The 21,054-nt window shown below is 33.3% G+C and overlaps 1 protein-coding gene across 1 annotated transcript in view; it reads right to left on the bottom strand.

Moving 5' to 3' along the window:
* kz (putative ATP-dependent RNA helicase kurz) overlaps positions 1-21,054 on the bottom strand; it is a 186,950-nt gene that overhangs the window by 14,796 nt on the left and 151,100 nt on the right. Inside the window, 1 exon segment of the mRNA XM_085811070.1 lies at positions 11,899-11,996. Within this exon segment, the coding sequence (XP_085667196.1) occupies positions 11,899-11,996 (98 nt within the window).

Raw genomic sequence — 21,054 nt, 5'->3', positions numbered from 1 at the left:
CTTTTTTTGTTGAAAAGAGTATTGGCATTAAATACATCCATATCCATGATATTGAAGAAAAGCTTCTTATACCATTTAACAGTTTTTCTGAAAGATGGGTACTGACTAATGACGGAATCGCAAATTCTGCAAATTTTCTATTGTGGATGATCATGGAGAAGTACTTGCTTTCGACGTACTCGGCATACAGATGTCCGAAATGTCCTCATCATCATTAGATTCGCCAGATTCTTTATGATCAGAATATATCATAGTATCACTATCACTACTATCAGAATCTGTTTCAGAATCAATATCTGAAATATTTTGCATCATATCTGTTATTTCATGCTCTGTTAAACATTTTCGAGGCTTTGACATTGCAACGGTAAAAACAGAAAGAATTCACGTCTCACACGATCCAATTATTTTGTAAAAACTGAACTGCAAACCGAAATACCCAACGCTTATATAACTTCTCTACTTACAATAAACAACTACCACGTGCGAATTTAAAGAGACGTCATAAATCCCGCCATTCGGAAACATTTATTTCCCCTTTTGTTTATATAATCAAAACAAGTGTATGTGAGTCATGCTTCTCTCATTTCGAGTAGAAGGTCTAATGTACATGTATCTGAAACCATATGGACATACAGTGCCATCTTGTGGCAGAAATTATAGTTTTTAAAATGTTCCAGAACACTGGCACAAATACGTGACAGTCGGGGGTGAACGGGAAAACTCTCTGGCACGCCTGTGTGTTGGCCGGGAAGTGAGTGTGTTCGTTGCTGGCACGCAGACGTGACAGTTGGCGCGAAGGAGTTAAGGTTTTTGTGCCTTTAGTAAATCTGTATGCAATATGTTTAGAATTATCAACATTTTTAAAGTTGTTAAAGTGCTGCTAAGCCTTTTTTTTTATGGCGACCATTGATTGTTTACATTTGAAACAGCAGACTAGTGGATTTGTTGTCAATCTAGAGAAACTTCTTCGCAACAACAAAGATAATGCCTTCATTTATTATTGCGAATTAAATCATGCTTAACCCATTCTGGAATTTTTTCGAGGAAATAAGTGTTTAAAACTTACTTCGTAATTTTTAATATAGATATTTTGAGTTTTTATGTATTTTTGCCTTCTCGCGAAGTGAGAACTGAATTAATTGAATGAGAAATACTCAATCGTCTGTGAAAAACTGTTTCTTTTTTGTTTTGTTTGCTTAATTTCTTTTATACATCATTCTAGCTTTATTATAGTATTTGAATAGAACATGTGGCAACGATTAGATAATTCTATTCTTTAAATGATATAAATTTGTGCATTATGAGTTATTATATGAACGAAATATAATACTGTTAAGTGAGTTTAGCACCAGTGTGTTGCTATGGCAAACAAATGCTAGAGTGAATTTTAAAGAATGCATTTATTCTATTGTGGTTTATGCACTGTCGGCAAAGTAGATTTAATTCAATCCAATAAGTTTAAATGAAATGCAAGAAAAAATGCGTATAATTTAATATTCCGTACAAGGAAGTCATGTGGTGTACACATCAGATTTTTGTATGTCTCATTTTGTCACATACTTGGTCAGTCTAGAGATTTAGTAAATAAGAAGGTAGATTTTATGTCAAACTGCATAGGTTAAAATGAGAAGTAAGATCATAATCAGCATGATTCATAACAAAAGACTGAATGTTGTCACCGCTGCTGCTTGTCTAGAGAGAGACCTGCTGATTAGAACAAACCTGAAAGGCCTGATGTAGGCAAGGTTGGCAAGTGTTGAAAGTTAGTCAGACCCTGTTTTATGCAGTTAGTGTTGCAGCTTCGTGTACAGTTCCAGGGGTTGTAACCCAGTTAATATACTTTAAGGTTCCAATAAGCCATTAAAGCACCAGAGGTGATAAGTTGTTTTGTATTATTTTAAGTCTAAGATGCATAGAATATGTTTTACTTGAATTTTTACATTTTTATATTTTATCTTGTGACCACAGTAAGTATTAATGAAAGGCAATAACTCCCTTTAATATGTAGAGATAATTTTTAAGGTTAGTTATAAATAATTAAATAGTTAGTTATAAATAATTAAATTAGGTAGTTTGATAACCTTAGTCATTATTGATTTACAAGACCACCATTAAATTTTATTTTTTAACAATATTTGTTTAAAAAAGCCCTATTAAAATCAAAATCTAATAAAATTTCACAGTTTAAAGTATATGTAATTTATGACACAGATTCTTAAATGATATCAAGAAAATTATGCATTAAAAGCTACAGAACATTTATTTTTTGTAACAACAGTCAACAAAATATTTATCCATCATTTTAATTTGAAGCTTTCCCAGACATTTTGGCTACTTTATATCGATTTCCTTCTCTTTAAGCATCTTTTCTAACAATTGGAGATTTGTCTCAATATGCAAATCAATGCTCTCACTAATTTCTGCGTCTTTATCACCTAACTTGTCAACCTTTCCACAATGTACCTATGAGGGTTTAATTGATCTGGTAAAAGTTAAATAGTTCAAAACTCCTGACAAGTGTGAAGCATATTATCACTATGTCTGATATTAACTACAATATCAGACAAAGGTTTAAATAAGCCTCTTATTTAAAAAGAGCTTAGAACATAAAGGCATATTCTGATGCTAACAAAATCAATTACAGCTCACAGTGACATAATTAAACAAGAACAGTCAAATTCAAACTAATAATGTGGACTAGTGGTCAAAGATTATACAATTTAATTTAAATTTAATCTGGCTCAATAACTCTATCATATGAGGAAATAAAAATGGGGAATTATAGTAAAGAATGAAATCATAAACAATTGGGTAATTTACATAATAATAACTGCACATATCTTTGAAGAATAATTTCCTTTATGTATTCAGTTTCTTTCTTCAACACGTTTCCTTTTCATTTTAGAATTTTTGGATTTAATTAAGGATTTCTGTTATTCTAAAAAACACTAAATGTATTTATAATGTACAGAAAAAGCAGCTAATTTGATTTCTTTAGTACTATGAACATTCAGAAGCAATATGAAATATATATAGTAAAGGCCGGTTAGAGCTGATGTGGCAGAATTTCTAGAATTTAGTGACACACCGAACAATAAAATCTAGAAATGGCAAAACTTTTAGAATTTAGAGCGGGCATTGGAAGAAGAATTTAGAAAGGCACTAGGCAGCAGAATTTAGGATGCACAGAGACTGCATCAGGTGGGAAAATGCCTAGTGCCAGCTATGTGTATGATGCATTAAGAAATATTAATAATCTTTTAAACTGTAAGTTTTCAATTTCTTTATTAATAAAAAAACTCTTTCTATAATGCCTGCCCAATTGATAAGATTAGAAGCATTTTTGATATTTTCCATGTTTATGTCTAGTTAAAAGTAGAGAAAATAAAGGGAAGATAAACATGTTAAGAAAAAGATTCTAGCATCAGGAGTAAAACATTCAAATATTATGTCTTCATTGTTCTTCCAGACATTCTCCAAAAAGTAAGAAATTCATTGGAAACTTTCTGTAAAATACATCCATTACGCGTTGATACCATGGAGACATTTTTCATTTTGTCACATATTTATCGAATCTTCTAGAATCATAGGTCTATAAATCTTGCCTTCAAATCTTTCTAAATTTTCCAAGCTGCAATGTCAAAAATACTACAGAAAAATTATCCCAACCATTTCTGTAACAGCAAAAAGCCAGAAATATTTTGGGGGGAAAAAAAAGGAGGGAAAAGTACAAAATTAATTTTATAGAAAAAACTGATGCATATTCTGAGAATTTTGAATATTCTGAGACAATTACATGGGAAATATGCTTACTATGAAAAAATTAAAAACAAGATATTTTTAATTAATTACATAGTTAATTTTGTTTTTGCTAAGAGATGTTTCATAAATTATGCTTTATAGCATTATACCTTGTTTATTTTTTAGATACAAAATATTGTATAATAAGTTGCCAAAATGAAACTTTATAATATGACAGCAAAAATAAAAATGTTTTATTTTAATGTTACTTTTGAAATATAATTCCAAAATATAACACAAAATCTATCAAAGTTATGATGTTTTTCTTTTTTTTTTTCAATTTCTTTATTAATTAAAAAAACCCTTTTTATAATGCCTGCCCATGTTATAAGATCAGAAGCATTTTTGATATTTTCCATGCTTCTGTCTAGTGAAAAGTACAGAAAATAAAGAGAAGATAAATATGTTAAGTAAGAAGAAAAACATTCAAATATTATGTTTTCATTGTTCTTCCAGATGTTCTCCAAAAATTAAGAAATTCATTGCAAACTTTCTGTAAAATACATCCATTACATGTTGATACCATGCAGACATTTTTCATTTTGTCATATATTTCTTGAATCTTCTAGAATTGTGAGTCTATAAATCTTGCCTTCAAATCCTTCTAAACTTTCCAAGCTGCAATGTCTAAAATCCTAAAGAAAAATTATCCCTACCAATTCTGTAACAGCAAAAAGCCAGAAATATTTTGGGAAAAAATAGAAGGGAAAAAGTATAAAATTAATTTTATAGAGAAAATTGATACACATTCTGAGAATTTTGAATATTCTGAGACAATTACATGGGAAAAACTCTTACTATGAAAAAATTAAAAACAAGACATTTTTAATTAATTATAGCTAATTTTGCTTTTTATAAGAGCTGTTTCGTAAATTGTGCTTTACAGCATTATACCTTGTTTATTTTTCAAATTTAAAATATTGTATAAGTTGCCAAAATGAAACTTTATAATATTACAGCGAAAAATAAAAACGTTTTATTTTAATGTTATTTTTTAAATATAATTCCAATATATTACCATTATTTTAATGAAATTTATTAATGTTACGATGTTTTAAACAAAATCACTGAAAAATTCTCAGATCTCGGAATTAAAAAGTTTCTATAGCAAAATAAATCTTAAAATCGCCAAAATGTTAAAAAGTCGCCAAATTTAGAACTGTTTAATAAAAGAATTCTCATGCCCAAAAGCGAAAAGTTGTTTAAGAGCTCTTTTACTACAAAAAATGAATTTCGAAATGCTTATGTTTCACTTCTTGCTTAGAAACTCGAATATTCCATCATTTATATTAGAAATAGAAACAAATTATAACTCATGAACACATTCAAAAGGTAACCATATATACAGCAGTGAATCGGCAAAAAAATTTCTCAAAATGACAGTCGTAAAAACAGAAAGAAATTTCAGATGATTAAAATTAAGGACCTTCTGTTGATTTTGGCCAAAATTAAAGACTTTTAAAGACCAAAAATCGATTCCAAAAAATCTAAGGACTTTTAAGGACTCTTAAGGACCGTACAAACCCTAGTTATCATGTAACAAATTGGCAGGAAATGGTGTAGCATGCAAGCAGAGACCAGAAACAAATTCTGCCCTACAACCCCAAAACGTTAATTTAAAAACTATATGAGTGATTTTCATTCTGACAAGGAAAATCATAGCAAAGGGTGAAATTACAACTGCTTAATTTACATAATAATAACTGTACATAGCTTTGAAGAATAATTTTCTTTCTTTTTATGTATTGGGTTTCTTTCTTCAATATGAACATTCAGAATAAATACGAAATGATATATGATAAGGTTCAGTTGCAGAGATGGTGTAGCAGAATTTTTTTAATTTAGTGACACACCGAGCAACAAAATATAGAAATGGCAAAATTTTAGAATTTAGGAAGGCAGTAGGCAGCAGAATTTAGGATCCACAGAGATTGCTCTATAGGAAAAATGTGTAGTGCCAACCCTGTATATGATGCTGATGCATTGAGACATATAAGATGAATCTTTGAAATTGTCAGTTTTCAATTTGTTTATTAATAGAAAAATTCCTTTCTGTAAATGCTTGTCCATGTGATAAGATTAGAAGCATTTTTGATATTTTCCATGCTTGCATGTAGTGAAAAGTAGAGGAAACAAAGGGAAGATAAATATGTTAGGAAAATTTCTAGTATCAGAAGTATTAAATATTATGTTTTCATTATTCTTCTGAAATTTCTCCAAAAAGTAAAAGTTCATCACAAACTTCCTGTAAAATATATCCATAACATGCTAATACCATAAAGACATGTTTCTGCAATCTTCCAGATTTGTGGGTCTATAAATCTTGCTTTCAAATCCTTCTAAACTTTCCAGATTGCAATGTCTAAAATCCTACAGAAAAATTACCCCTACCAATTCTGTAACAGCAAAAAGCCAAGCCAGAAATATATTGGGGGGGGGGGACAGAGGAAAAAGTGTAAAAGTAATTTTATAGAGAACACTGACGTATATTGAAACAATTACATGGAATAAACTCTTAGCACAGAAAAATTAAAATGAAGGCATTTTCAATTAATTACATAGCTATTTTGCTTTTGCTAAGCATTGTTTCGTGAATTGCGCTTAAGTGCAATTTAAGCGTTATTACCTTGTTTACTTTTCAGATTCAAAATATTGTATAATAAATCACCAAAATGGAAAGTTGTTGCTAATGCTCACTTGTCTGACCTATAGTCAACTCAAGCCCACAAAATTCCTTGTTGCAAGGAGTGCAAGTTTAAGCCTGTTGTTGGCAACTGCCTTGAGTACCTTCGAGGTGACATTGCAATTTAGGTCAGTTCCCAATTTTGATGGAGAGCATGATGGACCTTGGGGGATGGGTCCGAAGATATCCCATCCCTCTTCTCCTAACAACCTCTGGAGAGGACTTTCGGCTCGCCGCATATTTAGAGTGCCCCCATGCCACATGGACACTATACATTTACAAGCATTCAAGCCTTCTCCGGGAATTGAACCCGGACCCTTCGACGAACTCTTCATTAGAAAAAATGAAATAATTTTGAAATGCTTATATTTCACTTCTTGCTCAGAAACTTGAGTATCTCATTGTTTATATAAGAAATAGGAACAAATTATATTTTATGAACCTATTCACCCATTCAAAAGATAACTACATTTGTCAATGAATTGCCAAAAAATATCTGTCCAAAATACTAATTCACATTTAAAATGGCAGGTAACAGACAGAAATTTCAGGTGATTAAAATTAAGGAGTTTTAAAGACCAAAAATTGATTCCAAAAAACCCAAGGTCTTTTAAAAGCTCTTAAGGACTGTACGAACCCTGCATTATTTAAAATAAAACAGCTTGATAAAAATATCACATTATTTCTGTACCAAGACAGGAAAGTTGCTAAAGATTTCAATATGGTAGCCTATACTGCAAAAATAATGTAGTGCTAGTCCCAATGTACCTAAAGTAAGATGAAGGAATCTTCTTACCCTATGTGATGTAGAAGGCCAAATCTCTGCTTATGGTATATGAATTATATCATCTTCATTTCTTGTAATTTAAGATTTAAATTTTAAAAGTAATCTTAAATTATTAAAGAAATAAAATAGAAGAGAAACACGCTAACGTGACAATCAAAATCGTAAAAAACAACCTTGTATTTAGCGTAGGTATAATGAAACACTCAATCGATTTTGAGGGCAGTTAAAGGTCCCTCCTCATCAGGAGAAAGAAATACATAGAAAGAAGAAAATAGGAGTAGGAGTCACAGAAACATGTGGTCCTTATCAGCACTGCACGTGGTTATAACTAGATTTTTAATCAGAGCTGCACTGGCCGCCTACTTTTACTGAGCCAGGCTATCTGATCAAGCATAAAGAAATATTAGCGAAGTTAAAATAGGGAGCGAGGGGCAAATGCACCTTACGCTCAAAATCTGAACTTCAAATAATGGAAAGCAACCACTGAATGGATTTTTATACCCTCTGGTAGTACCAAACGCGAGGAGGTAACACCATCTATCGGCAAAAATAACTGAATTAAGATAGTAGAATTTTAAAGGCATTAGGAAGGACTGGATTGGACTTCAAATCATTAACTAAACTTGCTAAATCTTTGTGAACGTGAAAAGCTTCAAGAAAATCCAATTCACCTATGGAAGAAGCCTTTTGGATGATTTTTGCAGACCCAAAATCAAAATTATGGTTAAAAGTCCAACTACATCATACGCTATTGAAGACTTGTTAATTTCGCCTTTTTTGACATAAGATTCATGTTCCTTGATACAAAACTTCAAGGCTCTTTTTGTTTGGCCAATATATCTTAAAACACACTGACACGATATACTATAAATTCCCCAAGAATTCAAGACAGAAACGCAATCTTTTAGAACCGAAGGGTGAATTTTATTAATAGGGGAGAAACCGACTTGAAAATTGAATTTCTGGAGAATCTGTGCAATTTTATAGCTGACAGAAGGATACAATGGAAGCACGACAAGGTCATTAATATTATTTCTAACAGTGGAATGTCTTCTTTGATGGGAATCTGAAAATTTTTTAACGGCTTTATCAATAATCACGGGAGAAAATCCATGGTCAATCGCAACTGCTCTCAAATAATTAAGTTCATTGGTAAGCAAAGATTCAGAGGAACAAACTTTTAGCGCGCGGAAAACATAATAGTAAAAAGAAGCGATTTTTTGCTTAACAGGGTGGCATGACTTGGCATGGGGTGGTAAACAAACTGCAAAGGGTTTACGGTACACAGTGGTGCTAAAATCGGTATCATTGCGGATTATAAGAATATCGAGGAAGGGGAGGGAATTGTTGGATTCAATTTCAAGAGTGTTTCATTATACCTACCCTAAATACAAGGTTGTTTTTTACGATTTTGATTGTCACGTTAGCGTGTTTCTCTTCTAGTTTAGTTTGCGCTATCAACCGGCATTTTCGAGAATATTTTACTGTTTATTGTTTTACCACATGCACCATTTTATTTACTTCTTTCCACGTGGCCATCATTTTTTCGGATTTGGTTTATGTTATCAACCGGCATTTTCGAGGTAATTCTATTTTTTATCGGTTTACCATGTGCACGATTTTGACTTTCGTTGCTTCTTTCCACGTGGCTATTGGTTTTCTGTATTGGATGTTTCTCTCCTTTTGGAATGTTTTTGTCATATGTTGATGAAAATTTTCTTCATTATTTATTGGTGTTTTTTCATGTTATAAGTAATTACTTGTTTGGACTTTCGTAATTACATTTCTTTTGTTCACTTGTTTCTTGCTTGTGCCCTTTTCACAATTTGTCCACTGACAGGAACTGATTTTGTAAGTTACGCCTTAAGTGTACAAAATTCTTGAATCCTCTACAGTTTCTACTTAAATGCAAGCATCAAAATTTCATTCCCAAATTTATACATGTGAAATGTAGCCTTAAAGCTTCCGTTTACGTTTCAAAAATTTTGCATAAATTCAAATTGGCACTTCTTCGTCACATTATAAGGGACACACGCAAACGTTTATCTAAAATTGAATTTGAATTTTATTACCTCCATTTAAAAATTGCTAATTCCACTGAAAATTTTTCCTCATTTGAACATACATCCTGATCTAGAACCAATACCGTTTGTCAACGGCATAAAAATGTGCTCATTTCTAAATTCCTTAAACTCACATACCAGTCGGATAGTCCCAACTATCTAGCTGATCTTCCCACTGTAAACGTTAACCCCATCGTTAATATCTCCAATAGGAATCTTTTGGAGGATCAGTTAAAAGTATTAAAATATAATTTCAACTTTTCAAAGACATCTAAACCTTCAATTCCTCAAATCATAGCCCCTATAGAGAAAGCCTTTAAATTCTCCAAAATTTCAGAAACGCAGAAGGATACAATCCGCCACCTAATTACTCATAACGTTAGTTTTAACAATAAATCTTTGGGTCGAATCTTAGTAAAAAGGAAAATGAGATCTTACGTGAAATTCATTCTGATACTAATATCATTATCTCTAAAGCTGATAGGGCCGACAGATCGTTGTTATGGACAAACACACATATATTACTGGAGTCTCTAAATTGATAAATGAAGGCCCATACTGCTCGATCCCTAAAGATCCTTCAACTTCGGACCTCAAGAAAGTAAAAAGTGCTATTAAATCTTCCCACATTCTGCCAACTCAGTTGAAGAAATCACTTATTCCACCTATTACTAATTGCGCTAGACTTTATGCTCTTCCAAAAGTCCACAAAACCGGTATTCCTTTTCGACCAATTGTTTCCAACATAGGTACTGCTTCATATCCTTTGGCCAAATATTTAGTTTCCAGATTTTCTCCTCTACTTGCTAACAATATTCACACTGTTCCAGTCGAAGGAGCACTAAATTGTCTTGAAACTAGGCTTCGAGAATTTCACTTCAGACATACTGAAATTAATGAGTTGGTTTCGCTTACTAAAGTTTCTCTGAGTCAAACCCACTTTGTTTTCCAAAATGCATATTTTCGTCAAGTTGAAGGATTGGCTATGGGTAATCCTCTCAGTCCGGTAGTTGCTGACATTTATATGTACTATTTTGAGATGAAATTATTTGATAAATTATTTTTTCATCTTTGGATTCGGTATGTTGATGACACTTTCGCACTTTTTGACGGTTATAAGGAGGATTTATCCGAGATTCTATCTATTATGAATTCAACTGATACAGCCATCCAATTCACTCTGGAAATTGAATCCAACAATTCCCTCCCCTTCCTCGATATTCTTATAATCCGCAATGATACCGATTTTAGCACCACTGTGTACCCTTTGCAGTTTGTTTACCACCCCATGCCAAGTCATGCCACCCTGTTACGCAAAAAATGGCTTCTTTTTACTATTATGTTTTCCGCGCGCTTAAAGTTTGTTCCTCTGAATCTTTGCTTACCAATGAACTTAATTATTTGACAGCAGTTGCGATTGACCGTGGATTTTCTCCCGTGATTATTGATAAAGCCGTTAAAAAATTTTCAGATTCCCATCAAAGAAGACATTCCACTTTTAGAAAAAATATTAATGACCTTGTCGTGCTTCCATTTTATCCTTCTGTTAGCTATAAAATTGCACGGATTCTCCAGAAATTCAATTTTCAAGTCGGTTTCTCCCCTATTAATAAAATTCACCCTTCGGTTCTAAAAGATTGCGTTTCTGTCTTGAATTCTTGGGGAATTTATAGTATATCATGTCAGTGTGGTTTAAGATATATTGGCAAAAAAAAAAAAAGAGCATTGAAGTTTCGTATCAAGGAACATGAATCTTATGTCAGAAAAGGCGAAATTAACAAGTCTTCAATAGCGTATGATGTAGTTGGACTTTTAACCATAATTTTGATTTTGGGTCTGCAAAAATCATCCAAAAGGCTTCTTCCATAGGTGAATTGGATTTTCTTGAAGCTTTTCACGTTCACAAAAATATTTAGCAAGTTTAGTTAATGATTTGAAGTCCAATCCAGTCCTTCCTAATGCCTTTAAAATTCTACTATCTTAATTCAGTTATTTTTGCCGATAGATGGCGTTACCTCCTCGCGTTTGGTACTACCAGAGGGTATAAAAATCCATTCAGTGGTTGCTTTCCATTATTTGAAGTTCAGATTTTGAGCGTAAGGTGCATTTGCCCCTCGCTCCCTATTTTAACTTCGCTAATATTTCTTTATGCTTGATCAGATAGCCTGGCTCAGTAAAAGTAGGCGGCCAGTGCAACTCTGATTAAAAATCTAATTATAACCACGTGCAGTGCTGATAAGGACCACATGTTTCTGTGACTCCTTCTCCTATTTTCTTCTTTCTATGTATTTCTTTCTCCTGATGAGGAGGGACCTTTAGCTGCCCTCGAAATCGATTGAGTGTTTCATTATACCTACGCTAAATACAAGGTTGTTTTTTATGATTTTGATTATTAAAGAAATATTATTCTATACCTCATTATAAAAATTTATAGCAACCAGTATCCAAACACAATAATCAAAATTTTATTTCTCTACAACTATTAAAAAATCTTGCAATAGTTAAGTTAATACAGATACAGTAACTACTTACAACTGATTGATTAAAAAAATAATACTCACATTTAGGATTTTCTTGCCATACTCTTTTTAAAGATGCTTTGGAATCTATTTCCTTTTTCATTACAGCGTCCAGTAAGTACCGTGTTCGAGGCACTAACCTGCACAAAAGTAAACATACTGGGATTCAAAACTCATTCAGAATTGATGTATGACTTGAATATTACTATGCATTACATATAGAATTTCAACTGAGTAATAGTTGCCATCATTTGTACAAAGAAAGCTGATATCAAGACCTCAAAATGGATCTGGTGTTAGATGTCTATATGCAAACTTGAAGTCCTGCATTATTAGTTCACATTGTATATAACTTATTAATGATTGGCCCATTACACAAATGCTGTTTTAAACTAATTTTAAAAGCAGTGTTTTGAACTAATTAAATATTATTCAGCTTACCTTGAATAAAACCCTGTCTACACAAGGAGACATGTCTCCAAACAAGGATTTGTGCAAGTCTGCAGTACCTGTGCCATTTCATCTACACATGAAAACATAACTCTGGTGCATGTCTGTGGTGCCTGCACCAAATTAGTGAGCATTTCACATGATGGGATACATTCCTGCCAGAGACATATATGGCAACAGTCCATGAAATTGCGTATGGAAATCAAGTGTCTGAAAAAGAATTGTACCTATTCTCAGCATTATTTAGGAAGCTAAAGCTTCCTAAATAAAATGGCCCAGATCATATGGTACTTATTCAATTTATGATATAATATTTCTTTTAGATCATAATTTCCAATTGAATTCTTTTGATACAAGTGATCTGCTATTATAACCTACAGAGCAATTTAATTTTTTACCTCATTTGTTAACATTAACTAAATCTGCCAGATGCCTATGTGGCTTCATGTTATCATCCTGTAAGATGAACTTGGAGCCCACTACACCCCAGAAAAGGCGAACATAGGGCTCCAAGACCTCACACCAGTCACAGAGCCTCTGTCAAAAATGTGGAGATGTGTGCGGCCATCCAACATGATGCCTGCCCAGACCATTACACCGCCACTGCCATAATTGTTGATTTCGGGGACAATGGAGGGTAGGTAGCAGGCCCGTCGGTGAAAAGAACGGTCGCTCAATGCTCCGTACTCTAATCACTATGCTGCCTGCACCATGCTAATCGGACTCCCCTGTCCGTAGACGTGAGTGGAACACAAATAGCCGGTCTTCTGGCAAATAACCCTGTCTCATTCAGTCTCTTGGAAACAGTTACCCTTGTTACATGGGTTCCTGTGGCTGCATACAGGTCCCGAAAGAGCTGAGAAGCTGTAGCGCCTCTGTTATACTTCGCTAAAATGGGCAAGTAGCGATCTTCTCTGGCCGTTGTGTCCCTTAGACGACCTTGCCCAGGCTTTCTTTTGATGGATCCAGTATCCTAGAACTGTTTCCATAGGTTACACATGATGGTGGGCGTTCAATTAAACTCTCTACATATCTGGACTTGCAATTGGCCTGCCTCTACCTTCTCACAATTCGCCACCTCATTCCACCATCTAAACGGTGGTTACTCATTTTTACTGTTCCAATGTGAATTTAACCGACTGCTGCAAAATAACATCAAGAAAATTGCTGAGGTGTGCTAGCAAATGCAATTCATCTTACCCTCCACACACTTCTAAAGCCTGTTTTTCTGCTGGCTCCACCTACACACACGTATGTATTTGCCGTACAAGATTTGTATTTTTATCTAGAAGCAGTGGTTTTTCCTTCAGTTCATTTCTTTTCATGCAATTCGATAAAATATGCAAATTCTCTTAATTTACTTCCCTAGTGTATAATGATTTTATTATTTCATAATTACACATAAAATGTTATTATTTACATTATATATAAATTTTCATATAAATTAATTTACATAATAATTTTATATTATATCTAAAATAGATTAGATTTTTAAGTAATTTATTTTTCTTCTTTCATGTGCTTAAAAAATGCTCTATTAATGAATCTACTTATTATGTGGTATATTTTATGCTATATATGAAGTAATCGATTTATTTTCTGCTTTTATGTAATGATTATATATATGCATTACATTTCACAATTAACTGTTTTCCTTTCCTGTTTCATTTATTTTATTACTTTTTAATTTACAATTTTTATTTGTTTTTTGTACTTTGTAATTTTTTTTTCAAATTTACTAGCAACTTTAATTATTGTTACTTTCTGTCTGCTATTAAGTGTTCTGTTCATTATTACTACTACTATTATTATTACAACTTATTTTTAAAATAATAAGAATTAAAAGATAAAGACATTGGAAACTTTGTAATTATGTTAGTTGTGAGATGGATGGATATCTTCTACTGGATACAAATCATGTCATCTGCTTTGGCTAAATAACTCAGAGAAACTTATATACAAAATCTCCCTGTGAAGACAAAATGCTGTCAGGAGACATGTCTATGAGGAAGACTTGTTCAGAGATGTCTCCTCGTGTACAGGGGGCTTTATAGAACTTGAATAACTTCCATTTTTGTGAATGTGACTATTTTAAATTTTCTTTTGCAAACTGGTAACTTTTGCTTCATTCCTATAGAATGATGTATCTGATAAGTAAGTCATAATAAGACATACTTGAACTGTCAATAAACAGTTTATGAAATACATAATAAACTACTGATCAGGCACTAAAATGATGTTACGTAATATCTAAAAAAACATGCAACTTCTACTTATTTTCATATTAAACAATTATTAGTACTCACATATAAGATACCATATGGTTACAATGCAAGTTAAGAAAATTAATTTTCTTTAATATTAAGTAAAAAATTCATTTTTCAACATACAACCATGAAACTATTGCAAAGGGCTTTTTGTGATCAGAACAATGAAAAACCAACTCAGTAGAAAGATGATGCATATGCAAATACCAGCACTGTGATGTCAGAGGATATATCAGGACATGCAAAATGCAATGCAACTTAAAAAGAAGAAAGGAAGGTGTATTTTCAGGCAATCTTGTGCAAGTGAAAGATTGTATGTGCAAGATGGCAGTAAGAAAACATCAGGATGCCTTTACACGTGGTAGAATGATTAACAAGTTTGAGGAAGGGCGTGGTTTTACATCTGTCACCTAAGACTTTGGAACTGATAAAAGTGTTGTTTCACGAGCTTGGAAAGCCTTCCAAATGACAGGAACAGCTGTAAGAATTCTTGATGATGGTCGGTAAGATTGCTCAGCATCTGCACCTGGCAACTGATGACAAGTGTTCTATTTACTATGGCCATATGATTTCATTTAATAAGCTTAATTTCTGACAGCTGCATACCATTGACAGTAGCCCATCAACAGCAGTATACAGAACACAGACTGGAGAACACTTTATCAATGAAGTCATATCCTCTTTACCAGTGAGAGTTCTTTCATTCTGACAAATGATTATTGGCACAGTTGATATGGACAGAGATAGAGACACACTTTCATTCCCCTAACATCAATGAAAGAGATCACTGGAGTGGTCTTGTCATACTTGTATGGGGAGTCATTATGATGAATGGGTGGATTTGTTAGAGGTTCACTTACTGGAGATTTATTACTGTGATGAAGTTATCCATCCCCGTGTGGATCTTTTACAAGGTGTCACTGGTCTTGACTTTGTTTTTATGAATGACAATGTATGGTCACACAGGACTCATGCTATTGAGGAGCTCTTGGAAAGTAATGATATCTATTGAATGGATTTGTCAGCATAGTTTCTTATTTAAATCTCACTGAACATGTATGAGATACTTTAGAACCGGAATACTCAACCCGGTTCCTAAGGTGACCTTGCATATCGCCTGCCATGCTTCAGAATTTTTTTTTTCCTACAAGTCTTTCTTGGGATTTCACATAAAGAGGGTTTGGTGGGGAAAGTGTCAGAATCTTGGTTGGCCTTGTCTTGGGTTTTGGAAACATCGAGGGTGATGGCATGTCTTCACATAATCCTTCTTATCGCCTCTGTCCGGTTTAAAAATGACAATGTGAATGCGCACTTCGGGCCTGGGAGACCTGGTTACCCCATTTCTGAAAAAAGAGGAAGAGATAAATTCCGGAGATACCTGTGAATGACACGCACATGACCTTGAACACAGCTACTGAGAAGGTTGAAAAATTTCCCCCAAAGGAGTAATTTCTGTATTATGTTTTTGTAACAACATGGCCTGGCAGGCTTGATGTGTGTCCTCACAGGTTAATAGGACGATAAAGTTTTAAGATTGTGGGCACAATATTAAAAGGCTCACCACACGAAAAAGAGCTGACAGAGAGTGACAAAAGTGGAGGTAACTGCAGGTCAAAGTCGACCCTTGACTCGAGACTGTATGACACAATTATACTAAGTATTTAACCAAGTGCAAAGGACAACTTTTGACCCACGTCTTTCACCAGTCTTCTTTGAAGCTTTTGGGAGTGACAGTGTTAGTGGTGCCCCCAGTCTTGTTCGGCACCCTCATTCTGTGTCAGGGGGCTTAGCGATTTTTTTTTAACCCATTAGCCGCTAGTGTTGCGTTGACACAATGGTCAAAATAAATGCATATATTAACATAACTACCTAAGATATTTTATACCAGCAGATGATTTTGTGTAGGGAATATTATGAAGATTATTTCTGTAAAAAAATATTTGCCTTCAACAATCATTTTGTTTATAATAATTAATCTCATATTTTAAGCAAAATTTTCGACCGGGTATTTTTGCTGAAAATATTGAACCAAAGAATCACTGTCTTTATGAGTGATCTATTTTTAGTCAAGGTCACCATTTATCAGAACATTACATCAGTCAGATGTTTTTATTTGTGTTTGGAAGGAAAAACAGGTGTTGCGCTGACACAACGTCAGCAAGAAACGGGTAGTCAATCTCCTTTTTCACTCATTCCTTTCGATGTTCTGGTTGTTTAAAAATGCCTAGAATGAGGTATCTTACATTAGAAGAAGCCCTTCAAAGATTTTTTGATGAAGAAACAAATGATGATAATGTTAATAATGACCAGAATGAAACTGATATTGTTGTTGTTCCCCCAGAAATTGCAGAATCTAGTGATGAAGAAGAAAGGAAGCAATTTTTTAAATAATGATAATGATATTTTACCAAATGATACTGCTGGGGAAGTTGAAATTCACGTAAGAAGTAAGTTTCAGTTTTCTAAAAGCTGTTATAGTCATACTAAAAAGTTTAAAAAGCAGAAGACTGAAATCTTGAAGTGGATAAAAAAGGAACTGTTAGTTATGTCTCAGGAAAAACATGAAGAAAGAGATAGAAGAGAAATTATAAAAGACAAAATACAAGGTAAAACTAGTGCACAGATTTTCGATTTTCGTTTTGGTTTAGACATTTACTATCTTCTCGTTGAACAGACAAATATATACACTCAGCGAAAAAAAAAAGCGTCCCGAATTTATTGCATCTGAAGCCTATATGACAAGATTTATTGGAATATTATTGCTTACAGAATATCATTCTTTACGTCAAGAACAAATGTATTGGTCTTTTGATAAGGACATTTCTGTTCCTGTTGTATGAGAATCGATATCACGTTTGCAGTACAGGAATATGAAGCAGAATTGGCATTTGACAATACTGATAAATTATGAGGTGAGACTGTATCTAAACTTACTAAATATCACCACTTTTTACTACTGGAAATATAAAGTCTCTTTTAGATTTCAGACGCGAGAATGCATTATTCCTTTTGCAAACTCCTATTGAGAGTGTAGAATCAGGCAGAAATAGATCAGCAATAGGAAGACCTAGTAAATTCAGCATTCAAATACCATAGCATGGAGATGGTATACATTTTATAGTAAAGTCCGTTGATAACAAAAGACTGTTGTAAAGAGTACCATAGCCAAACTTGTGAGAAAAGAAACAAGAATTGGATACAGTTTTGAATTGGTATTATTGCTTCCATTCGTAGAGAGGCAGAACGGAGCTGTTTTAATGCAATCAATAACTGAAGATTTATTTTTCAAACCCATTTCTTTAACAATTGCACCTGTTTTGGTCCTTGCACTTGAGTATTTCTTAGCGATTTCACTATCGGGAAACATTTTTCTAAATAAAGCTGCAGCATGATCCGATGCATTCAGTGGCAGGTTGTGCTCCAATAAAAAGGCAGAGAACAGACATTCTGCATAGATACATACTTGCCAACCTATGACACTCAAAAATCAGGAGATTTTTTTAAGAAATCAGGAGATTTTTCACAATGTTAAAAATACTTTTTAAATGATAAAAATATAGTTTTTAATAATGAATTAACTTTAAATAGTTACTAAGTCTTAAATGCAAGCAAAACAAAAATACCTTAGACATAAAAAACATTTTTATTACTTGCATCGTTTAAAAAAAAATGATACTTTAATCAGTTTTTATACAAATGTAATGGACAGTGGCAGATTTTGCTTTCGTTAAGAAAGGAACTTCATAATTTTGTTCATAGCAATTGCCACGTAGGCCTGCTTTCGCTAATAAAAGTTTTTCTAATGTGTCATCACTAATATTAGATCTAAATTTAGTACTCGTTTTCGCAACAACACTAAAAATCCTCTCACACTCCGCATTACTATGGGAAACTGTCAAGATGGCCAACATAATTCTAGAGAGTTCACTATATTTTAAAATTCCATCAGCACCTTTCAATTTTACAATTAAACTCCACTGGGTGTCAATCCTAGCTGATTTATAACTTCATCCAAGTTTTCTAATTGTAAACTGCAAAATTGCGACTGCAGTATATCAGTAGCAACATCAATATCGTCATCTTTCATGACTAAACGAAGTAACACAGGAAATCTGTTCAAAAAGTATCTTATATCAGAAAAAGATGCATTTGCTAGAGCAGAAACATCAGCAACTTTAGCATGCAAAATCACTTCAACGTTGACTGGAAATTTATGTAGTATGTAATCACATACTCGACAGAAGTAACTCCTAACATGAAGATAAAACTTATTTTTGTCTTCTTCTGAAAGTTCTTCCACTACTTTTGTAGTTGCAGCTCCTATTACCAAATCTTCATCTTTCTTCTGATTTTCTGTTACACCATAAATCACATCATATATAGAATTACAAGACAAAACACAGACTGGTTTTACAAACTTTGATAAAATGTCTTTAAACAGATCATAAATCATTGATTGCAAAACATGAATTAATGGAATTCTGCTTTGTAGAATTGCGTTAAGAACATCGAATGATGGCAAAATGAATTGTAAAAAAAAGCAAAAAGCTTTGTTAAGGTCCGAAGAAAAAAACATAAATATTCGTTCTTCACAAGATAAACTTACAATAATCGGAAAATGTTTCGTGTGCTGAGCAATTTTTTTATTTTGAGAGAAATTTGTATCAGCTTTACGCTTATATTTTGCAGTATTATTTTGAGAACTGCCAGTTGAATTGCTGAATGATGCAGATTTAATTTTCTCAAACCTATTTTTAACAATAGAAGTAGTAACTACATCTCCATTTACTTTAGGTGCTTTATAACTTTCAATAGAACCTTTTATCTTAACTCTCGAAGCATTTACTTCTTCTTTAAAAAATGCAAGAAGTGGGTTCCATTGATCGAGGATTCTAGATAAGCATTTCTTTAAAGACAGCCAGCGTGTACACACAAGTTTCAAAATTTTTCTTATTTCAGTATTATGCAGCTGTTGGAACTGTTTCAATTTTTCCTTTCTTTTAGAACTTATTTCAAGATAATAATAAATATCAACAATGTATTCATCCACATTTAATGGTAAAGAAGCTGCCCCTTTTTCAGCTGCTAAATTTAAGAGGTGACAGGTGCACCTCATAATCTGCAAATCTGAATTTGCCTTTCTTAAGATGCCTGCAACACCAATCTTCAAGCCTACCATTACTGGTGCATTATCGGCACCAAGTGCTAAGCAATTATCCAGAGGGACTGCATTTTCTTTTAAAGTTTTAATAATTAGCTGTGCTATATTAAAGCCTGTCGAATGTCCTTCTAAAGTGGGGAGAGAAAGTAAACTGCACTCAATTTCTGAAGACTCTGGATTAAAAAAAGAAACAAGAATTGGATACAGTTTTGAATTGGTATTATTGCTTCCATTCGTAGAGAGGCAGAACGGAGCTGTTTTAATGCAATCAATAACTGAAGATTTATTTTTCAAACCCATTTCTTTAACAATTGCACCTGTTTTGGTCCTTGCACTTGAGTATTTCTTAGCGATTTCACTATCGGGAAACATTTTTCTAAATAAAGCTGCAGCATGATCCGATGCATTCAGTGGCAGGTTGTGCTCCAATAAAAAGGCAGAGAACAGACATTCTGCATTAATCACTTTTTGGTCTTTTGTTTCCGAAGAAAAATTTAATTTTTCGTTTTTTTTCAAAACTACTCATGTTGTCCTTGTGTTTTTGTGTACGCACATGTTTGAGAACATCTGCCCTTTCACCATACGAAATCGAAAAATCGCAATGGCAGATGGTACACATCGCAAATTTATTACATTTCCTTGAAGAAATAATGGAAGGAAAGTCAACTGTGTACGATTTTTGAAACGTGCACGTGTATTTCACCTTTCTCGCAAGACATAACAAAAGACGATAATTTCTGAAACTATTTCCCAAAGGCACGTGTACTCACACAACTCAGGACAAGATGAACGAAATAGCGAAAGAACATCCAAATAACGGCCAACGGCCTTGAGCTTGCTTTGTGCTCATTGGCTAATATATGCCAGATTACACGCAGTGGAGCTCGATGCCCATTGGAGAACGACGTTTCTGGATACGTATGCTGTCACTCACAAAGCAGAAATTCTCAACTGATTCGCAAGGTTTTATTTTAGATATAATCTAGAGAAAATTCAGTTGCTTTCAGACGTCCAAAATCACTTTTTCTTTTTGTTCATATAACGAAGTATGAAGCCAAGTTCCATAAAAATCGTGAGAAATATTAAGAATAAGAAAAAGTCGGGAGAAATATATTGTAAATCGGGTTGGCGGGAGAGCGGTCGAAAATCGGGAGAGTTGGCAACTCTGTAGATGCAAAGTATGTAATGTAGCTTTACATCATGATTGTAATCACGCTTTTCATGCTTGAATCTTTCAATTGAAATAATCTGTATTTGTAAAAGAAATACAATGTATATTTTAATATTAAATTAATTACAAGTAAAGTGATTTGTAGATTT

The sequence above is a fragment of the Stegodyphus dumicola genome, chromosome 2, assembly GCF_044657685.1.
Source record: "Stegodyphus dumicola isolate Sdum_Otavi_A_Nest chromosome 2, ASM4465768v1".
Lineage (NCBI taxonomy): Eukaryota > Metazoa > Arthropoda > Arachnida > Araneae > Eresidae > Stegodyphus > Stegodyphus dumicola.
The sequence above is the reverse complement of the archived record's forward strand: the minus strand, read 5'-3'. Positions and strand labels throughout refer to the sequence as shown.